This window comes from Eulemur rufifrons, chromosome 3 (genome assembly GCF_041146395.1).
Source record: "Eulemur rufifrons isolate Redbay chromosome 3, OSU_ERuf_1, whole genome shotgun sequence".
In the NCBI taxonomy this organism is placed as follows: domain Eukaryota; kingdom Metazoa; phylum Chordata; class Mammalia; order Primates; family Lemuridae; genus Eulemur; species Eulemur rufifrons.
In genome coordinates, this window is record NC_090985.1 from 24,188,039 (window position 1) to 24,207,387 (window position 19,349).

At 60.2% G+C, this 19,349-nt stretch overlaps 2 protein-coding genes across 6 annotated transcripts; both read left to right on the forward strand.

Annotated features, from left to right (window-relative positions):
* Positions 1 to 7: 7 nt before the first annotated feature.
* On the forward strand, positions 8 to 5,601 carry SLC39A4 (solute carrier family 39 member 4). 3 transcript variants are annotated; one of them, XM_069466744.1, is made up of 12 exons: positions 8 to 1,477; positions 2,011 to 2,286; positions 2,784 to 2,979; positions 3,102 to 3,247; positions 3,330 to 3,501; positions 3,821 to 3,993; positions 4,144 to 4,293; positions 4,368 to 4,487; positions 4,627 to 4,681; positions 4,805 to 4,957; positions 5,031 to 5,218; positions 5,308 to 5,601. In XM_069466744.1, exons 1-12 carry the CDS (start codon positions 1,286 to 1,288, stop codon positions 5,434 to 5,436), a joined length of 1,950 nt encoding a protein of 649 aa, XP_069322845.1. In that variant the 5' UTR covers positions 8 to 1,285; the 3' UTR covers positions 5,437 to 5,601. The 3 variants fall into 3 exon arrangements, with proteins under 3 accessions (XP_069322845.1, XP_069322846.1, XP_069322844.1); XM_069466743.1 differs by having other exon boundaries at positions 9 to 1,477; positions 2,011 to 2,295; XM_069466745.1 differs by lacking the exon at positions 2,011 to 2,286.
* A 3,446-nt stretch (positions 5,602 to 9,047) lies between these two features.
* Positions 9,048 to 19,323, forward strand: CPSF1 (cleavage and polyadenylation specific factor 1). 3 transcript variants are annotated; one of them, XM_069466747.1, is made up of 38 exons: positions 9,048 to 9,111; positions 9,228 to 9,386; positions 11,381 to 11,408; positions 11,503 to 11,636; positions 11,770 to 11,850; positions 11,969 to 12,120; positions 12,212 to 12,358; positions 12,501 to 12,640; positions 12,722 to 12,832; positions 12,906 to 12,999; positions 13,081 to 13,168; positions 13,239 to 13,361; positions 13,461 to 13,512; positions 13,592 to 13,686; positions 13,766 to 13,840; positions 13,922 to 14,002; positions 14,082 to 14,171; positions 14,328 to 14,447; positions 14,524 to 14,665; positions 14,734 to 14,912; positions 14,989 to 15,125; positions 15,207 to 15,381; positions 15,461 to 15,667; positions 15,760 to 15,849; positions 15,946 to 16,089; positions 16,172 to 16,324; positions 17,024 to 17,140; positions 17,234 to 17,324; positions 17,407 to 17,491; positions 17,564 to 17,705; positions 17,800 to 17,952; positions 18,028 to 18,204; positions 18,286 to 18,352; positions 18,424 to 18,471; positions 18,549 to 18,704; positions 18,784 to 18,913; positions 18,993 to 19,131; positions 19,206 to 19,323. In XM_069466747.1, exons 2-38 carry the CDS (start codon positions 9,243 to 9,245, stop codon positions 19,251 to 19,253), a joined length of 4,335 nt encoding a protein of 1,444 aa, XP_069322848.1. In that variant the 5' UTR covers positions 9,048 to 9,111; positions 9,228 to 9,242; the 3' UTR covers positions 19,254 to 19,323. The 3 variants fall into 3 exon arrangements, with proteins under 3 accessions (XP_069322848.1, XP_069322850.1, XP_069322849.1); XM_069466749.1 differs by having other exon boundaries at positions 9,320 to 9,386; XM_069466748.1 differs by lacking the exons at positions 9,048 to 9,111; positions 9,228 to 9,386; positions 11,381 to 11,408; positions 11,503 to 11,636; positions 11,770 to 11,850 and having other exon boundaries at positions 12,036 to 12,120; positions 12,509 to 12,640.
* Positions 19,324 to 19,349: the final 26 nt, after the last annotated feature.

Genomic DNA, 19,349 nt, shown 5'->3' on the forward strand with positions numbered 1-19,349 from the left:
GGAGGTGCCTGGCCTGGTCCTGGCCTCCAGCCAGCCCTGTGGTCCTGGGGCCGTGGGAGAGGGAAAAAGCCAGCTTGGGCCCACTGCGTCTTCAGAGCTGTCTTCCTCATTGTCCCAGGGGCCCAAGAATAATTTGCACCCCCAGGTGAGCTCCCCCTGTCCCCTCCCTGCCCCAGCTCCGCCTTAGGGCCGGCAAGTGGATGCCACACTGCAGGTGTCTCCAGCTAGGAGGGCATCATGCTACCCAGCACCAGCACACAGGTAAGGCAGATGGGAGGAGCACCTAACCCCAGCCTGATGCCCTCCCTGCCAGGCTCACCCCACCCATGGCAAGAAAGAGGGGCAGAGTCCTCAGGCTCCCAGCTCCCCCAGCCCAACCACACCCCATGGGTCAGGTTGGCTGAACCCTGCAGGAGGGGGCACCCACACTTGGCCTCCAGTCTCCTGGGTGTTGGCTCCCTGGGGTCTGCCCCTTCCCCCAGACTGCCACCAGGTAGAGATAAGGCTTAGAGTTCAAAGGTCAGAGTGGGAGCCTGCAGGGAGGGGCAGTGCCGGGAACCACAGCCTCCCCCACCCTCACTGGGCCCAGAGTTCAGGATCCTGCCTCAACCTCGTCCTGACCCCAGGAGCCCAAAGCCAGGTGGTGGCCAGGACCAAGGTCCCAGTCTTCTGGTTCCCTTCCTGTTTGTCTGTGCTGGAGCTTTGGCCGTTTCCTGGGGATTTTCCCTGGTGGGCCGAGGAGGGAACATGACTCAGCATACGCCTTTCGGTTCCCTCAGACTCCAGCCCATCAGTCCCCAGAGAAAACACAGGCCAGGACCTGGGAGAAGAGAGGACTAGGTCCCCAGTCCTGGGAGGCAGCGGGGAAGGGGCAGAGTATGGGCCTGGAAGGCCATGTGTGGCTGTGGAGGCATCCCTGCAACTCTGCCCCAGGTCCCCAGAGAGAGGGCCACAGGAGAGAACGCCTCAGGCCCTAGGGGAACAGAGGGGTGGCAAGCAGGGGAGCAGGTGCCCAGGCTGGGTGAAGGGGGTAGGAGCCCAGTCCTCGCCCCCCCACAGGCAATGCCCTACACTGTCAGGGAGGATCTGCCGCTGGAATGGTTAACCCGGGCACCTCCAGCAGCCAATCACAGAGCCCTGCAGGAAATACCTGGGAGAGGTCCTCCTGCTGGGGCGGGCAGGTCAAGCCCAGCCCCGTCTGGCCCCAGGCCACCTGAGCGGCCCTCAGCTGGCCCAGACTCACACGGCTTCCCCACAGCAACACGGAGCCCTCTGGGGCCTGAGCATGGCAGTCCTGGTGCAGTTCAAGCCACAGCTGCTGCTGACCATGCTGGTGGTGACAGTGACGGCAGCCCAGCCTGGCCATCTGTGGAGTCTACTCACCTCGGACCAGGGCACTCTGGATCTTGAGGCACTGGGTGGCCTGTTAAATACGCTTGCGGCCCGTGTGCACTGTGCCGACGGGCCGTGTGGAAAGGTAAGGGCCCCACCCGACGGGCCCCCCAGCCCCAGCCCCTTCCCGCCTGCTCCACCCTGCCAGTCGGCAGCAAAGGGCCTGGGCAAACTCCAGGAGGCGGGCCGAGGCCGGTGGCAGAGCGCCCTGGCCCTGCCCGCAGGCCAGAGCCCACCGGCCTCTGCTCAGGGCTCAGACAAGCCTGCTCTCTCCAGGGACACACAGCTCCACTTCCCTCCAGGACCCCTGGAACACCTCCCTCCCTCTGCTGGCCCCAAAGCTGTCAAATTGGCAGTGGCTCCAGGAAGAAACCACACAGGAATGGGAGACCCTTGCCATGGACGCCTTTGTGTGCACCCCTCTAGTGGGGCATACAGGAGGGCAGGGTGTGGGGGCATGAGAGAGGATGGTGCAGGGGCATTCGATGCGAGAGGGAGAGGAGTATAGAGGTGGCCTCTGGGGGCAAGTGGCAGCTCCCTGCACACGGCTCAGCCTCGGCCTGCCTCCTCCTGCCTGGTGGGCCCAGCTCTGCCCTGCCCACCTGTCTCTGCCCACAGTGCCTGTCTGTAGAGGACGCCCTGACCCTGAGCAGCCCTGAGGAGCCAGGTTTCCCCCCAGGGCCAGTCTTAACATCTAGCTACATCGCTCGCCTCAGCGCCGCTGCTGTCCTCTACCTCAGCAACCCAGAGGGCACTTGCGAGGACATCCAGGCTGGCCGCTGGGCCTCTCATGCAGACCATCTCCTGGCCATGCTCGAGAGCCCCAAGGCCCTGACCCCAGGCCTGAGCCAGCTGCTCCAGAGGATCCAGGCCCAGACTGCCAGTAGGGCCACTGTGGAGGAGGTAAGGACCCAGGCCGGCTGGCTCGAGGGTCAGGGAGGGGAGCTGTTGGGGGCTGGGGGGCAGGGCCTGGCTGCATTGGGTGGAACTTTCCCCTGCAGAGCTTTCTGGGCACCTGTGGCTACACTCAGGAGGCTGGAGTGGGCTGGGATCCACAAATGGGTGTGCACTACTGAGCAGGGCAGGAGCTGCAGGAGCCCAGGGAGGGGCCCTCCCCAGGGGATGGGGGCCAAGATGGCTCTGGGGCCCAGTGAGGAGTCCAGAGGGCAGGGTGGGAGCCTGGACCAGCTGGGCCAGGGCAGGGATGGGCTGTGGCCCCAGGGAGGGGCTGAGGCAGAGCCCAGGTCTTAGGTGAGCTGGAAGAGGTGGTGCCAAGTCCAGAAGTACTCTGAGGAGGCTGGTGGAGGCAGATCCTGGGGTCAGTGGGAGATGGCAGAGCTATAGGCCAGGTCACGCTGGGGGCAGCAGCTGAAGCCTGTCTCCTCCCGCAGACCTGTGTAGACATCCCTCAGCTGCTGGAGGAGGCAGCAGGGGCAGGGGCCCCTGGCAGCCCAGGCCAGGTCCTAGCTGTCCTGCTGGACCATGTCAGAAGTGGGTCCTGCCTCCGTGCCCTGCCAAGCCCCCAATACTTTGTGGACTTTGTGTTCCAGCAGCACAGTGGCGAAGCCCCGAACATCACACTAGCCGGTGAGGCCTGGGCTGGAACACACAGTGGGGAGTGCCCTAAGACCCCCAGCCTCCATGTCGGGGGTGGGGGCAGGGCTGAAGCCCACGAAAACATTGTGCACTGACTCTGTCCTCCCTGCCAGAGCTGGCAGCTTTGATGCAGCACCTGGGGGTGGGCAGAGAGTCCCAGGGTGACCACAGTGACCACAGTCGTCTGGGCAGGGGGACCAACCACCAGGATCCTGTGCCCCTTACCATCTCTGACAATAGCTCCAGCACGTGGGACACGGTGAGCAGCCGGTGGGCCAGAGTCTTGGCTGAGATGGGGCCTCATAGTCCCTCAGGCCCTGATCCTGTCGTGCCACCCCCAGGTGTGCCTCAGTGCAAGGGACGTGATGGCTGTGTATGGGCTGTCAGAGGAGGCTGGGGTGTCCCCTGAGGCCTGGGTCCAACTGAGCCCCGCCCTGCTCCAGCAGCAGCTGAGTGGGGCCTGCAGCCTCCAGACCAGCACCCCCACCCAGGACCAGCTCAGCCAGGCAGAGAGTGAGTGCCCACCCCATAGTTGTGGGGCAGGCAGCTAGTGGGGGAAGGGGCAGTGCAGGCGAGGAGGGAGCCACTGAGAATGAGAGAGGGCTGGAGAGGGCTGGGCAGGGGCTACAGGTAGAAAGAGGAGGCGGCACAGGGAAAGGTGGGGACCTGAGAGTTAAGAGGGTCAGCGTGAGCAGAGGCCTGGCGCACACTGACCACCTACAGCCCTGGTGAGCTCCTGCTCACTCTTGGGCCCCACTTGGGCACCCCCTGGGAAGCAGAGGCTGGGGCAGCAGTGAGAAGGGGGCTCTCATGGTGCTGCCCCTGCCCCCAGAGTATCTGTATGGCTCCCTGGCCACGCTGCTCATCTGCCTCTCTGCGGTTTTTGGCCTCCTGTTGCTGACATGTGCTGGCTGCAGTGGGGTCACCCACTATGTCATGCAGACCTTTCTCAGCATGGCGGTGGGTGCTCTCACCGGTGATGCCCTCCTGCACCTGATACCCAAGGTCTGCCTCACCTGCCAGTACCCCCCATTCCCCACCACGGGACTCCCAGGGAATGCCCTCCTGGTACTCTTCTCCATCCCCAACCCTTCTCCCCTTGTCTGGGGGGCAGGGAGCCCTAAGGGCCCCAGCCCCATGCCTCCTCCTCCCTAGGTGCTGGGGCTGCACACGCACAGTGGGGAGCACAGCGGGGAGGGCCTCAGCCCACAGACCACCTGGCGCCTCCTGGCCGTGCTAGCGGGTCTCTACGCTTTCTTCCTGTTCGAGAAGCTCTTCAACCTCCTGCTTCCCAGGGACCCAGAGGTCAGGCTCGTTGGACTGGACCCACTGGGTGGGTGGGGTGGAAGTTGGCAGGCCCTGACCAGCTAACCCCACAGGACCCAGAGAAGGATGGGCACTGCAGCCACGGCGGCCACAGCCACGGCGTGCCCCTGCAGCTGGCGCCCAGGGAGCTCAGGCAGGCCAAGCAGCCCCATGAGGGCTCCCGCGCAGATCTGGTGAGTGGGCGCCCGATGCCCCCATCCCACGCAGAGCCCCCTCCACCAGGACCTCTTCCTACACCTCTACTCCCCGCCCCGCAAAGCCTATCCGCCCGCCCCCTACCTCCCGGCAGGAGCTCATCCCTGTTCCTCCCAGGTGGCTGAGGAGAGCCCGGAGCTGCTGAACCCGGAGGCCCGGAGATTGAGTCCAGGTGAGCCCTGAGGGAGGCCAGGGAAGGGCTGGGGGGCCCGCGGTCGGTCGGGGCGCGGAGGGGGCCCGGGGACGCGGAGGAGGAGGCCCGGCCCACGCGGACCTACTGCCGCCACGCCCGCAGAGCTGAGGCTGCTGCCGTATCTGATCACGCTGGGCGACGCCGTGCACAATTTCGCCGACGGGCTGGCGGTGGGCGCCGCCTTCGCGTCCTCCTGGAAGACCGGGCTGGCCACCTCGCTGGCGGTGTTCTGCCACGAAGTCCCGCACGAGCTAGGTGAGCGGGGTGGGGCCGGGGCAGGGCCGGGGCCGCCTGGCGGGCGGAGCTATTGACGCGGCTCCGCCCCCAGGGGACTTCGCAGCCCTACTACACGCGGGGCTGTCCGTGCGCCGCGCGCTGCTGCTGAACGGGGCCTCAGCGCTCACAGCCTTCGCCGGCCTCTACTTGGCGCTCGCAGTCGGAGTCGGCGAGGAGAGCGAGGCCTGGATCCTGGCGGTAGCCATCGGCCTCTTCCTCTACGTGGCGCTCTGTGACATGGTCAGGGCGGCGGGGCGGGGGCTGCCCTGGGTGGGGAGCTGAGCTGGGCGCTGACCTGGGCGCTGAGCCGGTGCCCTCCTGCTCCTCAGCTCCCGGCCATGCTGAACTTGAGGGACCGGCGACCCTGGCTCCTCTTTCTGCTGCACAACGTGGGCCTGCTGGGTGGCTGGACCGTCCTGCTGCTGCTGTCGCTGTATGAGGACAACATCACCCTCTAATATCCCTGGCCCAGTCTTGGGCCTTCGACGCCGACTGCTGGCCCTGGGCTATCTCAGCCCCTAGACCCGCCCAGCACACCCAGACCTACAACCCGGTAACCAGAGAGCCCCAGGCCTTTGGGAGTCCTCAGATCCAACTCCAATAAAGACGCTCTTGTCCTTGGAGCCCAGCCATGCTCTCTGCTGAGAAAGACCACCGAAAAGGGCATTATCTCCTTCCCGTAGCAGTGCCTGGCCCTGAGGGCAGCCTGGCTGCCCTCAGGCCCCTCCCCTGTGCTGCCAGACCGTGCCTGGGGAATGGGGCCAGAGAAATTCTCCAGGGTGTGTGGGCAGCAGGTGAGACCCTGTCCCCAATCAGTAATCAAACTTGTTTACTCAGAGCAGAAAAAACAAAATAACCAACTGTGCTTACACGGAGAGAGACTTATTTTTCTTTCTCGTGGAAAACAAGCCTGGAGACTGTGAGGCCAGAGTGTATGCAGGCCATGGTTGGGGCCCACCATCCTTGGCAGAGGCGTTAATTCTCAGAGTTCCCTTGTAGTCTCTAGGGATGCCACAACACAGCCTAGCACAAACTGAGTGCCTTAAAACCAGAAATTTATTCTCTCACAGTCCCGGAGGTTAGAAGCTTGAAACCAAGGTGTGAGCAAGGCTGTGCTCCCTCTGAAGTCTCCCGGGAAGAGTCTGTACCATGAGCCTTTCCTGGCTTCTGGTGGCCACAGGTGTTCCTTGGCCTGTGGCCAGCATAACTCCAGTCTCTGCCTCTGTCTTCACATGACCTGCTTTCAGGTCTTTCAGGTGTGTCTGTCTCTTCTCTCTCTTTCTCTCTCTTTTTTTTTTTTTTAGACAGAGTCTCACTCTGTTGCCTGGGTTAGAGTGCCGTGGCGTTAGCCTCATTCACAGCAACTTCAAACTCCTGGGCTCAAGCGATCCTCCTGCCTCAGCCTCCTGAGTAGCTGGGACTACAGGCACGCACCACCACACCTGGCTAATTTTTTCTATTTTTTTAGTTGCCTAGCTAATTTTTTTTTTTTTTTTTTTTTGAGAGAGAGTCTCACTTTGTTGCCTGGGCTAGAGTGCCATGGCATCAGCCTAGCTCACAGCAACCTCAAACTCCTGGGCTCAAGTGATCCTCCTGCCTCAGCCTCCCAAGTAGCCGGGACTACAGGCATGCGCCACTGTGCCCAGCTAATTTTTTCTATATAGTTTTAGTTGTCCACCTATTTTCTTTCTATTTTTTTAGTAGAGACAGGGTCCTGAACTCCTGAACTCAAACGATCCACCTGCCTCAGGCTCCCAGAGTGCTAGGATTACAGGCCTGAGCCACTGTGCCTGGCTGCAGCTAATATTTTTTTCTATTTTTTTTTTTTTTAGCAGAGATGGGGTCTCACTCTTGCCCAGGCTGATCTTGCACTCCTGAGTTCAAGAATACTCCCACCTTGGCCACCCAGAGTGCTAGGATTACAGGTGTGAGCCACCGCATCTGGCCCCTAACTTACTGTTGATTATAGTCACTTTGTTGTGCTATCAAATATTGTTAATGCTATCTAACTGTAGCATTAACCCAATTTGACCTCATCTGAAAGTCACATTCTGAAGTTCTAGAGGTTAGGGTGTCATATCTTTTTCGTGGACACAATTCAATCCGTAACACCCCAAGGTCCAAAATGGCTGCTAGAGCTCTAGCCATCACATGCATTCTCTGGGTAGCAGAAAGGAAATAGGATGAAAGAATAAAAGGGATAAGGAGCTCAGGGGACATCAGATCAAGTCTGCCATTCACTCAATACCACAGGCACCTGAGCAAAACAACAGAGGTCTACCTTGTGTCATGCTCTCCAGGCCTACCAGTGCTGGAAGGAGGTAGGCATCGCCTGCAGGGATCTAAGGCAAATTGGACAGGAAGGGCCATGTTTGAGAGCTTCTTGGCCTGACACAGGTTCCCAGACTGGTGGGGCATGGGAAAGCCATATGCTCCAGCCAACTCCCAAGGGACACAGATTCTTCAAGAACCTTCACCAACCTCAGAGAAGGCCAGGAGCATGGGGCAGGGGCAGGGGGAGGAAGGCATAGAAAACCACCAGCTCCCAGCACAGTGCCTGCCCCCCAGGGAACATCAAAAGTGTGGTCTGGACAGCAGTGTCCACTAGCCATAGGGCCCATGCTGCAGGGGCCAAAGGAGAACTCACCTGGCTTTTGGAGGGCAAGGGCCTCTGAATGGTGGAGCAGAGAGCCCTGAACTTGTGGGGGCTTGTGCTGGTGGCCCCAGGCCCCTCCACCAGCCCATGACCATCCAGATGCTCCTTTCTATGTGCCTCAGTCTATTGTTCAATCCATCACAGCCCTCCCCAATGTCTCCAAGCCCTCACCTCTCCTGACAGCCTCACTTCACCTCCTATTGAAGAGGCCGACAGGAAAGGCTGCGTATGCCTTCCCCTTGAGCCCCTCTGCCCACACTCTTTCTTCTCTCTGACAGACAAGGCAGGATCTTGGGCCACATCCTTCCTGCTGCTGCACCCTTCCTTTCTGCTCCCTAGGACTCTGCTTATCTATTGTCTCTGGCTCTTTCCACACTGACCATCCCTCCCCAACAGATGGGGTTCTCATTCTTTTTTTTTTTTTTTTTTGAGACAGAGTCTCACTCTGTTGCCCAGGCTAGAGTGAGTGCCGTGGCGTCAGCCTAGCTCACAGCAACCTCAAACTCCTGAGCTCAAGCGATCCTCCTGTCTCAGCCTCCCGAGTAGCTGGGACTACAGGCATGCGCCACCATGCCCGGCTAATTTTTTCTATATATATTTTTAGCTGTCCATATAATTTCTTTCTATTTTTAGTAGAGGTGGGGTCTCGCTCTTGCTCAGGCTGGTCTCGAACTCCTGAGCTCAAACGATCCGCCCACCTCGGCCTCCCAGAGTGCTAGGATTACAGGCGTGAGCCACCGCGCCCGGCCGGTTCTCATTCATTTGTAAGGGTATTTGCTGAGCACCAGGTTCCTCTGAGGGTTCTGTGGGCACTGCCTTATTTAATCAAAACAGATGCCCTGTGATGCAGGAGCCAGAGCTGTGTCCATGTGTCCTGGGGGACAGTTTATCTTAAGACTTTTAAAAGGATTGGGTGTGGCTCAAGGTTAGCACAGCTGCCTGAGTATCCATGTGGTTCACTTGTCCACTGCTCAATGAGTGAGCAGATTTGGATGTGACACAAACACATATTTCCCAAGCCGTTTTCTTGAGTGTGACTATGTATATGCATATTTTTTCGAGATAGGGGTCTCACTACGTTGCCCGGCTGGTCTTGAACTCCTGGGCTTGCGATCGTCCTGCCTCCGGAGTAGCTGGGACTACAGACCTGCGCCATCAGTTGGTTATGACTATGCTTTCTTGTTTTACTTCTTATGATTCCCTTTATAAGTCTCAGGCCCGTGCCTGGCCCTCTGCTCCAAGGTCCCCTGGAGTGGGCGCACGCTGGGCTTTCAGGCGGGGGACGTCCAGCGGGAGCAGAGCCTTGAGACAACCCCGGGCCACCAGGGGCCGCTGTCGCACTCACCGCCGTTCCCGCGCGGCGGCCGGCGGCGCTGCGCAGGCGCGGCAGCCCGGAACCTTGGCGCTCAGCTTTCCATCCTGGCTGGGCCGGGTTCGCTGCCGTCCCGGTCCCCCTAGATCCTGCTCCAACTGCCAGGTGGGCGGGTGGCCGGGAGCGGTGTGGCAGCACGAGGCGAGGGAGGGGCGCCGGGTCGGGTCTGGGGCTCTTGCGCGGGCGGCCCCCTCATCTTGTACCCTTCCGGTCCCGCGCAGCCCAGGGTTGGCGCCATGTACGCCGTGTACAAACAGGCGCATCCGCCCACGGGCATCGAGTTCTCTATGTACTGCAACTTCTTTAACAACAGTGAGCGCAACCTCGTGGTGGCCGGGACCTCGCAGCTCTACGTGTACCGCCTCAACCGCGACGCCGAGGTAGGCCCAGGCCCTTTTAACCCTCCCCATTTCTCTGTGAGGTGGGCACTCCAAGGCCCAGAAAAATTCAGTGATTTAAGGTTTCCCGGCCGGAGGAGCCAGGATTTGATCCTTGATCTGTTGTCTGCGGAGCCTGTTCCCTTAACTTCTACGTTATTCTGCCTCCCTTCTTACTCTGGTGGGAATGGCGCACTGCTCTAGTGCGTCTTACCTGGTTTTTCTTTTTTTCAGAAAATTGATGTGAACTCCTGCTCTGTTGCTAGATAGGAGGAATACAGTGGTGAACCAAACGTACAAACACTTCGGGAGGGGAATATCCAGTGAATGCACATTTAAACGCATTTGCAGGCTGCAACAAGTGGTGATGAGGGGATAAAGGAGGGAATGAAGGAGGCGTGTGTTTCCAGTCAGATGATCAGGAGAGCCTCCTTGAGGCAGAGCAGGAGTTTGTCAGGGGAAGAGCATTCCTAGTAAAAGGAACAAGGCTGGGGACAAGACTGTTGACAGGAGTTGTAGTAACGTGGACAAGCCCATGAGAAAATACAGGGGTGCTTTGGTTGCCAGAGGGCTGAGAGTTGGTCCAGGAAGGCTTCTTGCAAGAGGTGGCTTCTTAGCTGTTCTTCTCCAACGTCCAGGATTCCAATTGCACATTAGACCATTTGGCTATGTCCACGTTTTTTAAAATTCTTTTAAATTTTCATTCTCTGTTTCTTTTGCGTATACAGTAGTGCAGTTGCTCCCTGTATTGACCTTGTATCTGGTAGGGGAAAGCAGTTGTTCTTGGCTAGTCTTGGTCACAGAGGAAGAATGAATGTGGTACTCCAAGTGCAACATTGCTGTAGATTTTTAGTAGATACCTTTTATTTGATTAGAGAAGTTCCCTTGTATTCTTGCTTTACTGAGAATTTTTATTATGTATAGGTCTAGAGTTTTATCAGATGCTTTTTTATATCCATTGAAACAATATATGATTTCTCTCCTGAATTATTTATTTATTTATTTATTTTTGAGACACAGTCTCTGTTGCCTGGGCTAGAGTGCCGTGGCATCAGCTTAGCTCACAGCAACCTCAGACTCTTGGGCTCAAGCAATCCTCCTGCCTCAGCCTCCTGAGTAGCTGGGACTACAGGCATGTGCCACCATGCCTGGCTAATTTTTTCTGTATACATTTTTAACTGTCCATATAATTTTTTTCTATTTTTAGTAGAGACGGGGTCTCGCCTTCGCTCAGGCTGGTCTCGAACTCCTGATCTCAAACAATCTGCCCACCTCGGCCTCCCAGAGTGCTAGGATTACAGGCGTGAGCCACTGCGCCCGGCCTGTTAGTTTGTTTTAAAGAGCTACAAAGTAGCAGAGAAGAAATAGCTTATTATCACAAAAATGTAATGAAACTTGTTTTTTTATAAAAGAAAAATTAGCATCTTTATAGCTAGGTGCAGGAGGTGGCCACTTCATTTACCTACTGCAGTGTGGACACTGTGGGCCTCAGGAGAACCACCCAAGGACATGGACTTGGTGAAGGCAGCCCTGTGTTGGGCGACTCTGAGATGTCAGAAGAACATAGGGCTTCTTTGGGCTTCTTCTTTCCTAACAGTCATGCGTGTCAGTAGCTACTGGCTCTCCTTGGCCTGACAGTACTGCCCTGAGCTGGGCCCAGGGGCTGGAGCTGTGCTGCTTGGGTCTCAGATGCATAGCCAGGCCATGTGCACCCTGGCCCTAAGTGCCTACTGCTCGGCAAGAGGCAGCTGGTGAGCTGTGGGGTAGAGGCCTCTTATAGGGGAGCCCTGTGTCAGGGCTGGGATGCGGATGTGTGATTGAGAGTTGGCCCTGGTGAGCAGGGGTGCATTCTTCCCACCAGAGAGAGGATTTTTGGGTAGGGCTCCGCAGTGGTAGGGGGCGGCTCTGGGTGGTCTTTTCCTGTGTCTTTCTCCTCTGGATGAAGTAAGGCTGCCAGGTGCGTGCCCTTCACTGCCCTCTTTTCCTCCCTCTTTCAGGCTCTCACCAAAAATGACAGGAGCACAGGTGAGTGCAGTGCAGCTGCCCTGGGCCCTGCCCCGGGGGTGTGTGGGTACCTGGGTGTGTGGCAGAGACCTTAGCCTGCTGGCCTTTCCCCCAGAAGGGAAGGCCCACCGGGAGAAACTGGAGCTGGCAGCCTCCTTCTCCTTCTTCGGCAATGTCATGTCCATGGCCAGTGTGCAGCTGGCAGGTGCCAAGCGGGATGCTTTGCTCCTAAGTTTCAAGGATGCCAAGGTGAATGGGGGCCTTGAGGGAGGTGGGCATGGCCATGGTGTTGGGCACAGCGCTGTGGGGGGTCCAGTGCTGGGCAGTTGGCACCATCAGGGCTGGCAGCAGGCAGAGTACAGTTCTGACCTTCACCCTCCAGCTGTCGGTGGTGGAATATGACCCAGGCACCCATGATCTGAAGACCCTGTCTCTGCACTACTTTGAGGAGCCTGAGCTTCGGGTAGGGCCAAACCCAGACCAAGCCCAGTGTCTCTCCCTCCCCCACAAGCCCCATTCTGCTGCCCCGTGTGCACCCTTTGGGGGCTCCTGTCCTGGGCCTGATTCCCCTCTGCTCCCAGGACGGGTTTGTGCAGAATGTGCACACGCCACGAGTGCGGGTAGACCCTGACGGGCGCTGCGCGGCCATGCTTGTCTACGGCACGAGGCTGGTGGTGCTGCCCTTCCGCCGGGAGAGTCTGGCCGAGGAGCATGAGGGGCTTGTGGGTGAGGGGTAAGTGCCAGGAGGGTCGGTCCATGGTTTTGGGGGTGCTGGAGCCCAAGCTCCTCTCCCTCCTGTCCTGCTGAACCCCCTGGCCCCCCAGGCAGAGGTCCAGCTTCCTGCCCAGCTATATCATTGATGTTCGGGCCCTGGACGAGAAGCTGCTCAACATCGTTGACCTGCAGTTCCTGCACGGCTACTACGAGCCCACCCTGCTTATCCTGTTCGAGCCCAACCAGACCTGGCCTGGGTGAGGCACCCAAGGAGGCCCCCTGTGCTGTGGGCTCTAAGCCACCTCTGCCTGGGCTGTGGCCGGACGAGGCTTTGGGGGTGAGGGGCTTGCTCAAGGGTGGGGGAGGTGCTGGGCCTTTCTGACCTCCCTGCTGTCCCAGGCGGGTAGCTGTGAGACAGGACACATGCTCCATTGTGGCCATCTCGCTGAACATCACACAGAAGGTCCACCCTGTCATCTGGTCCCTCACCAGCCTGCCCTTTGACTGCACCCAGGCTCTGGCTGTGCCCAAGCCCATAGGTGAGGACCCTGGAGTGGGGACCGTGGGAGTATGGGGGGGGGACCCTGCGCCTGTCCTACCCACAAGTCTGTGCCGTTCAGGTGGGGTGGTGATCTTTGCTGTCAACTCGCTGCTGTACCTGAACCAGAGTGTGCCCCCGTATGGCGTCGCCCTCAACAGCCTCACCACAGGCACCACTGCCTTCCCCCTGCGTGAGTGTGGGTGGGGCCAGGGTGGGCATGGATGGGCAGGCTTGCCCAGTCGGCCTGACTGCCTGCCCCACAGGCACCCAGGAGGGCGTGCGGATCACCCTGGACTGCGCGCATGCTGCCTTTATCTCCTACGACAAAATGGTCATCTCCCTCAAAGGCGGCGAGATGTGAGTGCCCCACCCCACCCCGAGCCTTGCCCCCATTCAGCCTGGTGCCCCTGTCCACACTAAAGACCCTCCTCCCTCCAGCTACGTGCTGACGCTCATCACTGATGGCATGCGCAGCGTCCGAGCATTCCACTTTGACAAGGCAGCTGCCAGCGTCCTCACCACCAGCGTGAGTTGGGACTGGGGGGTTTGCCTGGGTCCAGGTGGGACCCCGACTTCACTCACCTGCCCTCCCTCAGATGGTCACCATGGAGCCTGGGTACCTGTTCCTGGGCTCTCGCCTGGGCAACTCCCTCCTCCTCAAGTACACAGAGAAGCTGCAGGAGCCCCCGGCCAGCGCTGTCCGCGAGTCTGCAGACAAGGTGGGTATCGAAGGGTGGGTGCCCTGGGCCTGTCAGTCTACTGCCTCCAGTGTGGGGGCAGCCTTGGAGAGCCACTCACTGCCCGCTCCTGCCTCACAGGAAGAGCCTCCCTCAAAGAAGAAGAGAGTGGATGCCACAGTGGGCTGGTCAGGTGAGGAGCTGGGCCAGGGCTGGTCAGTGAGGGGCCAGTGACCCAAGCCAGGCTCAGGTGGGCGCTCCCTGTGTTGCAGGGGGCAAGTCGGTGCCGCAGGATGAGGTGGATGAGATTGAGGTGTATGGCAGCGAGGCCCAGTCGGGTACGCAGCTGGCCACCTACTCCTTTGAGGTGAGGCTGAGGGCAGCAGGGTCCCCCACTCTGGCCGGCCACTACTCTGGCAAGCCCTTGACTACTGCTGTGCCTGCAGGTGTGTGACAGCATCCTCAACATTGGACCCTGTGCCAATGCCGCCATGGGCGAGCCTGCTTTCCTCTCTGAAGAGGTGCCTGAAGGGGCTGGGGCAGGGACTGGGGTGTGCGCAGGGGGCAGGCGGCATGATCCTTAACTCCTCCACCCTGTGCAGTTTCAGAACAGCCCCGAGCCAGACCTGGAGATCGTGGTTTGCTCTGGCTACGGGAAGAACGGGGCCCTGTCAGTGCTGCAGGTGTGCGGGGACAGGTAGGGGTGGGTGCCTCCTGGCAGGACCTGAGTGGGCTGAGACCCCCATCCCATTGTCACTCCAGAAGAGTATCCGGCCCCAGGTGGTGACTACATTTGAGCTTCCTGGCTGCTATGATATGTGGACGGTCATTGCTCCTGTGCGTAAGGAGGAGGTAGGTGTGTGCCCTGGCAGGTGGGGAGGTCCTAAGGCCATGGGACAGGCACTGCCTTCCTGTGGGCTGCATGTGTGGCGGCCTGGGAGCAGTGGGGATCCAGGTAGTCACAGCCACATGCTTGCCCTGACTGGACATGGGTTTCTGCTCCTCCAGCCCTCACAGGAGGAGACCGCCAAGGGGGAGGGCACAGAGCAGGAGCCTGGTGTCCTTGAAGCAGAAGAGGATGGGCGCAGACATGGGTTCCTTATTCTGAGCCGGGAAGACTCGACCATGGTGAGGGGCAGGGCCTGGGGCCTGGCTGGGGTAGGGGTTCCTAGGGAGGGGCCGACCTCACCACTGTTTCCCTCAGATCTTGCAGACGGGGCAGGAGATCATGGAGCTAGACACCAGTGGCTTTGCCACACAGGGCCCCACAGTCTTTGCTGGAAACATTGGGGACAATCGCTACATCGTCCAAGTGTCACCGCTGGGCATCCGCCTGCTGGAAGGAGGTGGGTGGTGGGACTAAGCGGGCAGGCGGATCCTGGAGAGGCGAGGGCTGACTGCTCTGTGCCCATAGTGAACCAGCTGCACTTCATCCCTGTGGACCTGGGTGCACCTATTGTGCAGTGTGCTGTGGCAGACCCCTACGTGGTCATCATGAGCGCCGAGGGCCATGTCACCATGTTCCTGCTCAAGAGTGACTCCTACAGTGGTCGCCACCACCGCCTGGCGCTGCACAAGCCCCCGCTGCACCATGTAGGCCCCCACCCCTGGTGCCTGCCCTTCTATCCCCCCACCTCCCCACCACTGAGCCCTGCCCCTCTCCCTGTAGCAGTCCAAGGTGATCACGCTGTGCCTGTACCGAGACCTCAGTGGCATGTTCACCACCGAGAGCCGCCTGGGCGGGGCCCGTGATGAGCTGGGGGGCCGCAGTGGCTCAGAGATGGAGGGCCTGGGCTCGGAGACCAGGTGCGTGGGAGCCTGGGCACTGGTGGCGGCCTGGGTCCCTGTGGCAGACAGGATGCCTATGACACCTCTGCTGGCCCCTAGCCCCACGGTGGATGACGAGGAGGAGATGCTGTACGGGGACTCGGGCTCCCTCTTCAGCCCCAGCAAGGAGGAAGCCCGAAGAAGCAGCCAGCCCCCCGCCGACCGGGACCCTGCACCCTTCCGGGCAGAGCCCACACACTGGTGCCTGCTGGTGCGGGAGAACGGAACCATGGAGGTGGGTGGTAGCCTATGCTGTGGCACAGCCCATCCTGCCCCACTGACTGCTGCCCCCACTGACTGCTGCTCCCCCCCAGATCTACCAGCTCCCTGACTGGCGACTGGTGTTCCTGGTGAAGAACTTCCCTGTGGGGCAGCGGGTCCTGGTGGACAGCTCTTTCGGACAGCCAACCACGCAGGGCGAGGCTCGCAAGGAGGAAGCCACACGTCAGGGGGAACTGCCCCTGGTCAAGGAGGTCCTACTCGTTGCACTGGGGAGCCGCCAGAGCAGGCCCTACCTGCTGGTGAGCATGGGTCAGGCCACCCCTCCACCCCACAGCCTCATCCCCTTGCCTGGCCCTGTGCCATCCCCCACGGCCCCTCCCTGCTCCCCTAGGTGCACGTAGACCAGGAGCTGCTTATCTACGAGGCCTTCCCCCACGACTCTCAGCTCGGCCAGGGCAATCTCAAAGTCCGATTCAAGAAGGTGCTGGTGGCTGGGAGGGAGGGTGTGTGGTGTAGGGTGGAGTGGGGGTCCAGGCCAGCAGCATCTGGAGGACCTGGCCTTCATGGTGCCCCCCAGGTCCCACACAACATCAACTTCCGTGAAAAGAAGCCAAAGCCATCCAAGAAGAAAGCAGAAGGTGGCAACACTGAGGAGGGGGCTGGGGCCCGGGGCCGCGTGGCACGTTTCCGATACTTTGAAGACATTTACGGCTATTCAGGGGTAAGCATGTGGCTTTATGGGGGCCCAGGGGTGGGAGGGAGGCATGGCCTTGTCCACGGCACCCCCATGGCGCCTGTTCCAGGTGTTCATCTGCGGCCCCTCGCCCCACTGGCTCCTGGTGACCGGCCGGGGGGCTCTGCGGCTGCACCCCATGGGCATCGATGGCCCCATCGACTCCTTCGCTCCGTTCCACAACGTTAACTGCCCCCGTGGCTTTCTGTACTTCAACAGACAGGTAGGAAGGCCAGCCTCGTTCCTGACAACAGTCACTGATGCTGCCCAGGCCCCAGAAATGAGGTCCTAGACAGCTGGAGGCAGATGGTGGGAACAGGAGGGAGCATCCAGAGGGTGGGGGGGCTGAGGCTTGATGCGGGGAAGGTCTGGTGGATGGGCTGTGGGGGTGGAAGGTGCAGCAGACAAGGGTCCTGTTATAGTACTGCCAGCCCAGCCCTTCCTCAGGAGCCAGATGGAGCTGGCACGAACCCCAGCTCTGCCCCTTAGTTGCTGTGTGACTTTCGGGAGGCACACACCCTCTCTGAACTTGTTTACTCATCTGTGCTGCCAAGATGATAGCACCAACAACCTGGATTCTGACAAGTGTTTCCCAGGTTACTGACAGACTCAGGACTGTTGGTGAAGTAGGGTCTGGGGCTCTTTCTGCCTGTTTTTACAGTCCTCGGTATGGCTGGTCGGGGCTGCCCTTTGCCTGCAGCCTCCATTGCCCTCTGGGCCTGGCCCTTCCCTCTGGGTCCAGCATCCCCACCCTGGGAGAGTGGACAGGAACTCGTTGACAGAAGCCCAAGAAGCCTGGATGCCAGTGCTGTGGCCCCTTCCAGGCCCTTGACCCCTGCTATGGGCAGAGCCCTGGAGGCCTGGGTCTGTCTGCCCCACCCCATCTAGCCCCCGCCTTGCTGACCCTGCTGCCCTACCCCAGGGTGAGCTGAGGATCAGCGTCCTGCCTGCCTACTTGTCCTATGATGCCCCATGGCCCGTCAGGAAGATCCCACTGCGCTGCACGGCCCACTACGTGGCTTACCACGTGGAGTCCAAGGTCTGCCCTGCCCTAGCACCCACCCCTGCCCCCCATCCCCCTCCAGGGACCACTGGGCCTGGCCTTTGATGTGTGACAATCTCCCACTCCCAGGTGTATGCTGTCGCCACCAGCACCAACACACCATGCACCCGCATCCCACGCATGACCGGTGAGGAAAAGGAGTTCGAGACCATTGAGAGAGGTGCGTGATGCCAGTGCCACACTCCCGTCCTGGGCTTTGCTCAGGGCAGCCCTGCCTTGACTGTTGCCCTTGGTCCCTGCAGATGACCGGTACATCCACCCCCAGCAGGAGGCTTTCTCCATCCAGCTCATCTCCCCGGTCAGCTGGGAGGCCATTCCCAATGCCAGGTGAGGCTGGTCTTGGGCGGGGGCTGCCTATGGCTGGCAGGGGCGACACCCTGACATGCCTGCCCTGTGCAGGATCGAGCTGGAAGAGTGGGAGCATGTGACCTGCATGAAGACGGTCTCCCTGCGCAGCGAGGAGACTGTGTCAGGCCTCAAGGGCTATGTGGCCGCCGGGACCTGCCTCATGCAGGGGGAGGAAGTCACGTGCCGTGGGCGGGTAAGGGTCAGGCGGGTGGGGGTCAGATGGCAGGTGGAGGGCAGGCAGCCCCTGGCAGCCTTTCTGCCACTGGACGCATCCCATGCCCTGCCAGATCCTGATAATGGATGTGATCGAGGTGGTGCCTGAGCCTGGCCAGCCCTTGACCAAGAACAAGTTCAAGGTCCTTTATGAGAAGGAGCAGAAGGGGCCTGTGACTGCCCTGTGTCACTGCAACGGCCACCTGGTATCAGCCATTGGACAGAAGGTATGCCACCCCATTACCTGCGCCCTGCTCCCTGCCCCCGTGTCTGCCCTGGCTCATCTTCCTCCTGCCCCCCAGATCTTTCTGTGGAGCCTGCGGGCCAGTGAGCTGACAGGGATGGCCTTCATCGACACGCAGCTCTACATCCATCAGATGATCAGTGTCAAGAACTTCATCTTGGCTGCAGATGTCATGAAGAGCATCTCGCTGCTGCGCTACCAAGAAGAGAGCAAGACGCTGAGCCTCGTGTCTCGGGTACCTGTGGGGCCTGGGTACCTCGTCTGGGCAGGCACAGGCCCAAGGCTGATCCTGACACACTGCCCCTCCTGGTCCCAGGACGCCAAGCCCCTGGAGGTGTACAGTGTGGACTTCATGGTGGACAACGCTCAGCTGGGCTTCCTGGGTGAGCGTGCAGGGCCTTGGGGGGAGGCTGAGACTGGGGTAGCCAGGGCTGACTGGGCCTCTGCTCCCCAGTGTCTGATCGAGACTGCAACCTCATGGTGTACATGTACCTGCCAGAAGGTGAGTGGCTTCTCCCATCCAACCTCTGCCCAGGCTGGGGGCTGGGCAGGCAGTGACCTGAGGTCCCTCTGGTCTAGCCAAGGAGAGTTTTGGGGGCATGCGCCTGCTGCGCCGGGCAGATTTCCATGTGGGTGCCCACGTGAACACATTCTGGAGGACCCCGTGCCGGGGGGCCACTGAGGGGCCCAGCAAAAAGTCGGTCGTGTGGGAGAATAAGCACATCACGTGGTTTGGTGAGTGCCTTGGTGGGTGTGCTGGGTGTGAGGGCACGGGGGTGTGGGGGTGTGGCCTTGCTCACACTGCACCCTGCAGCCACTCTGGACGGCGGCATCGGGCTCCTGCTGCCCATGCAGGAGAAGACCTACCGGCGGCTGCTCATGCTGCAGAACGCGCTAACCACCATGCTGCCCCACCACGCCGGCCTCAACCCTCGTGCCTTCCGGTGAGCCCCACACTGTCCTCCCCTGCCCTACCTGCTCTCCTGGGTCTGCCCTGACTCCTGCCACTTGCACATGCCCCAGGATGCTGCACGTGGACCGGCGTGTCCTACAGAATGCTGTGCGGAACGTGCTGGATGGGGAGCTGCTCAACCGCTACCTCTACCTCAGCACCATGGAGCGTGGCGAGCTGGCCAAGAAGATAGGGACCACGCCTGACATTGTGAGTGGGCTCCGGCCCCAGCCCACCCCAGCCACCCTGCCTGCTTACAGGGCTCACCTTCCCCTCCCTTGCAGATCCTGGATGACCTGTTGGAGACAGACCGAGTCACCGCCCACTTCTAGCTGTGGATGCTGCTGCTGCTCCTGCACTACCTCCCACCCCTACTTTTTGTACAAAACACAAGGAGAAAGATTTGTTTAAGATGAACGTGTGGTCAT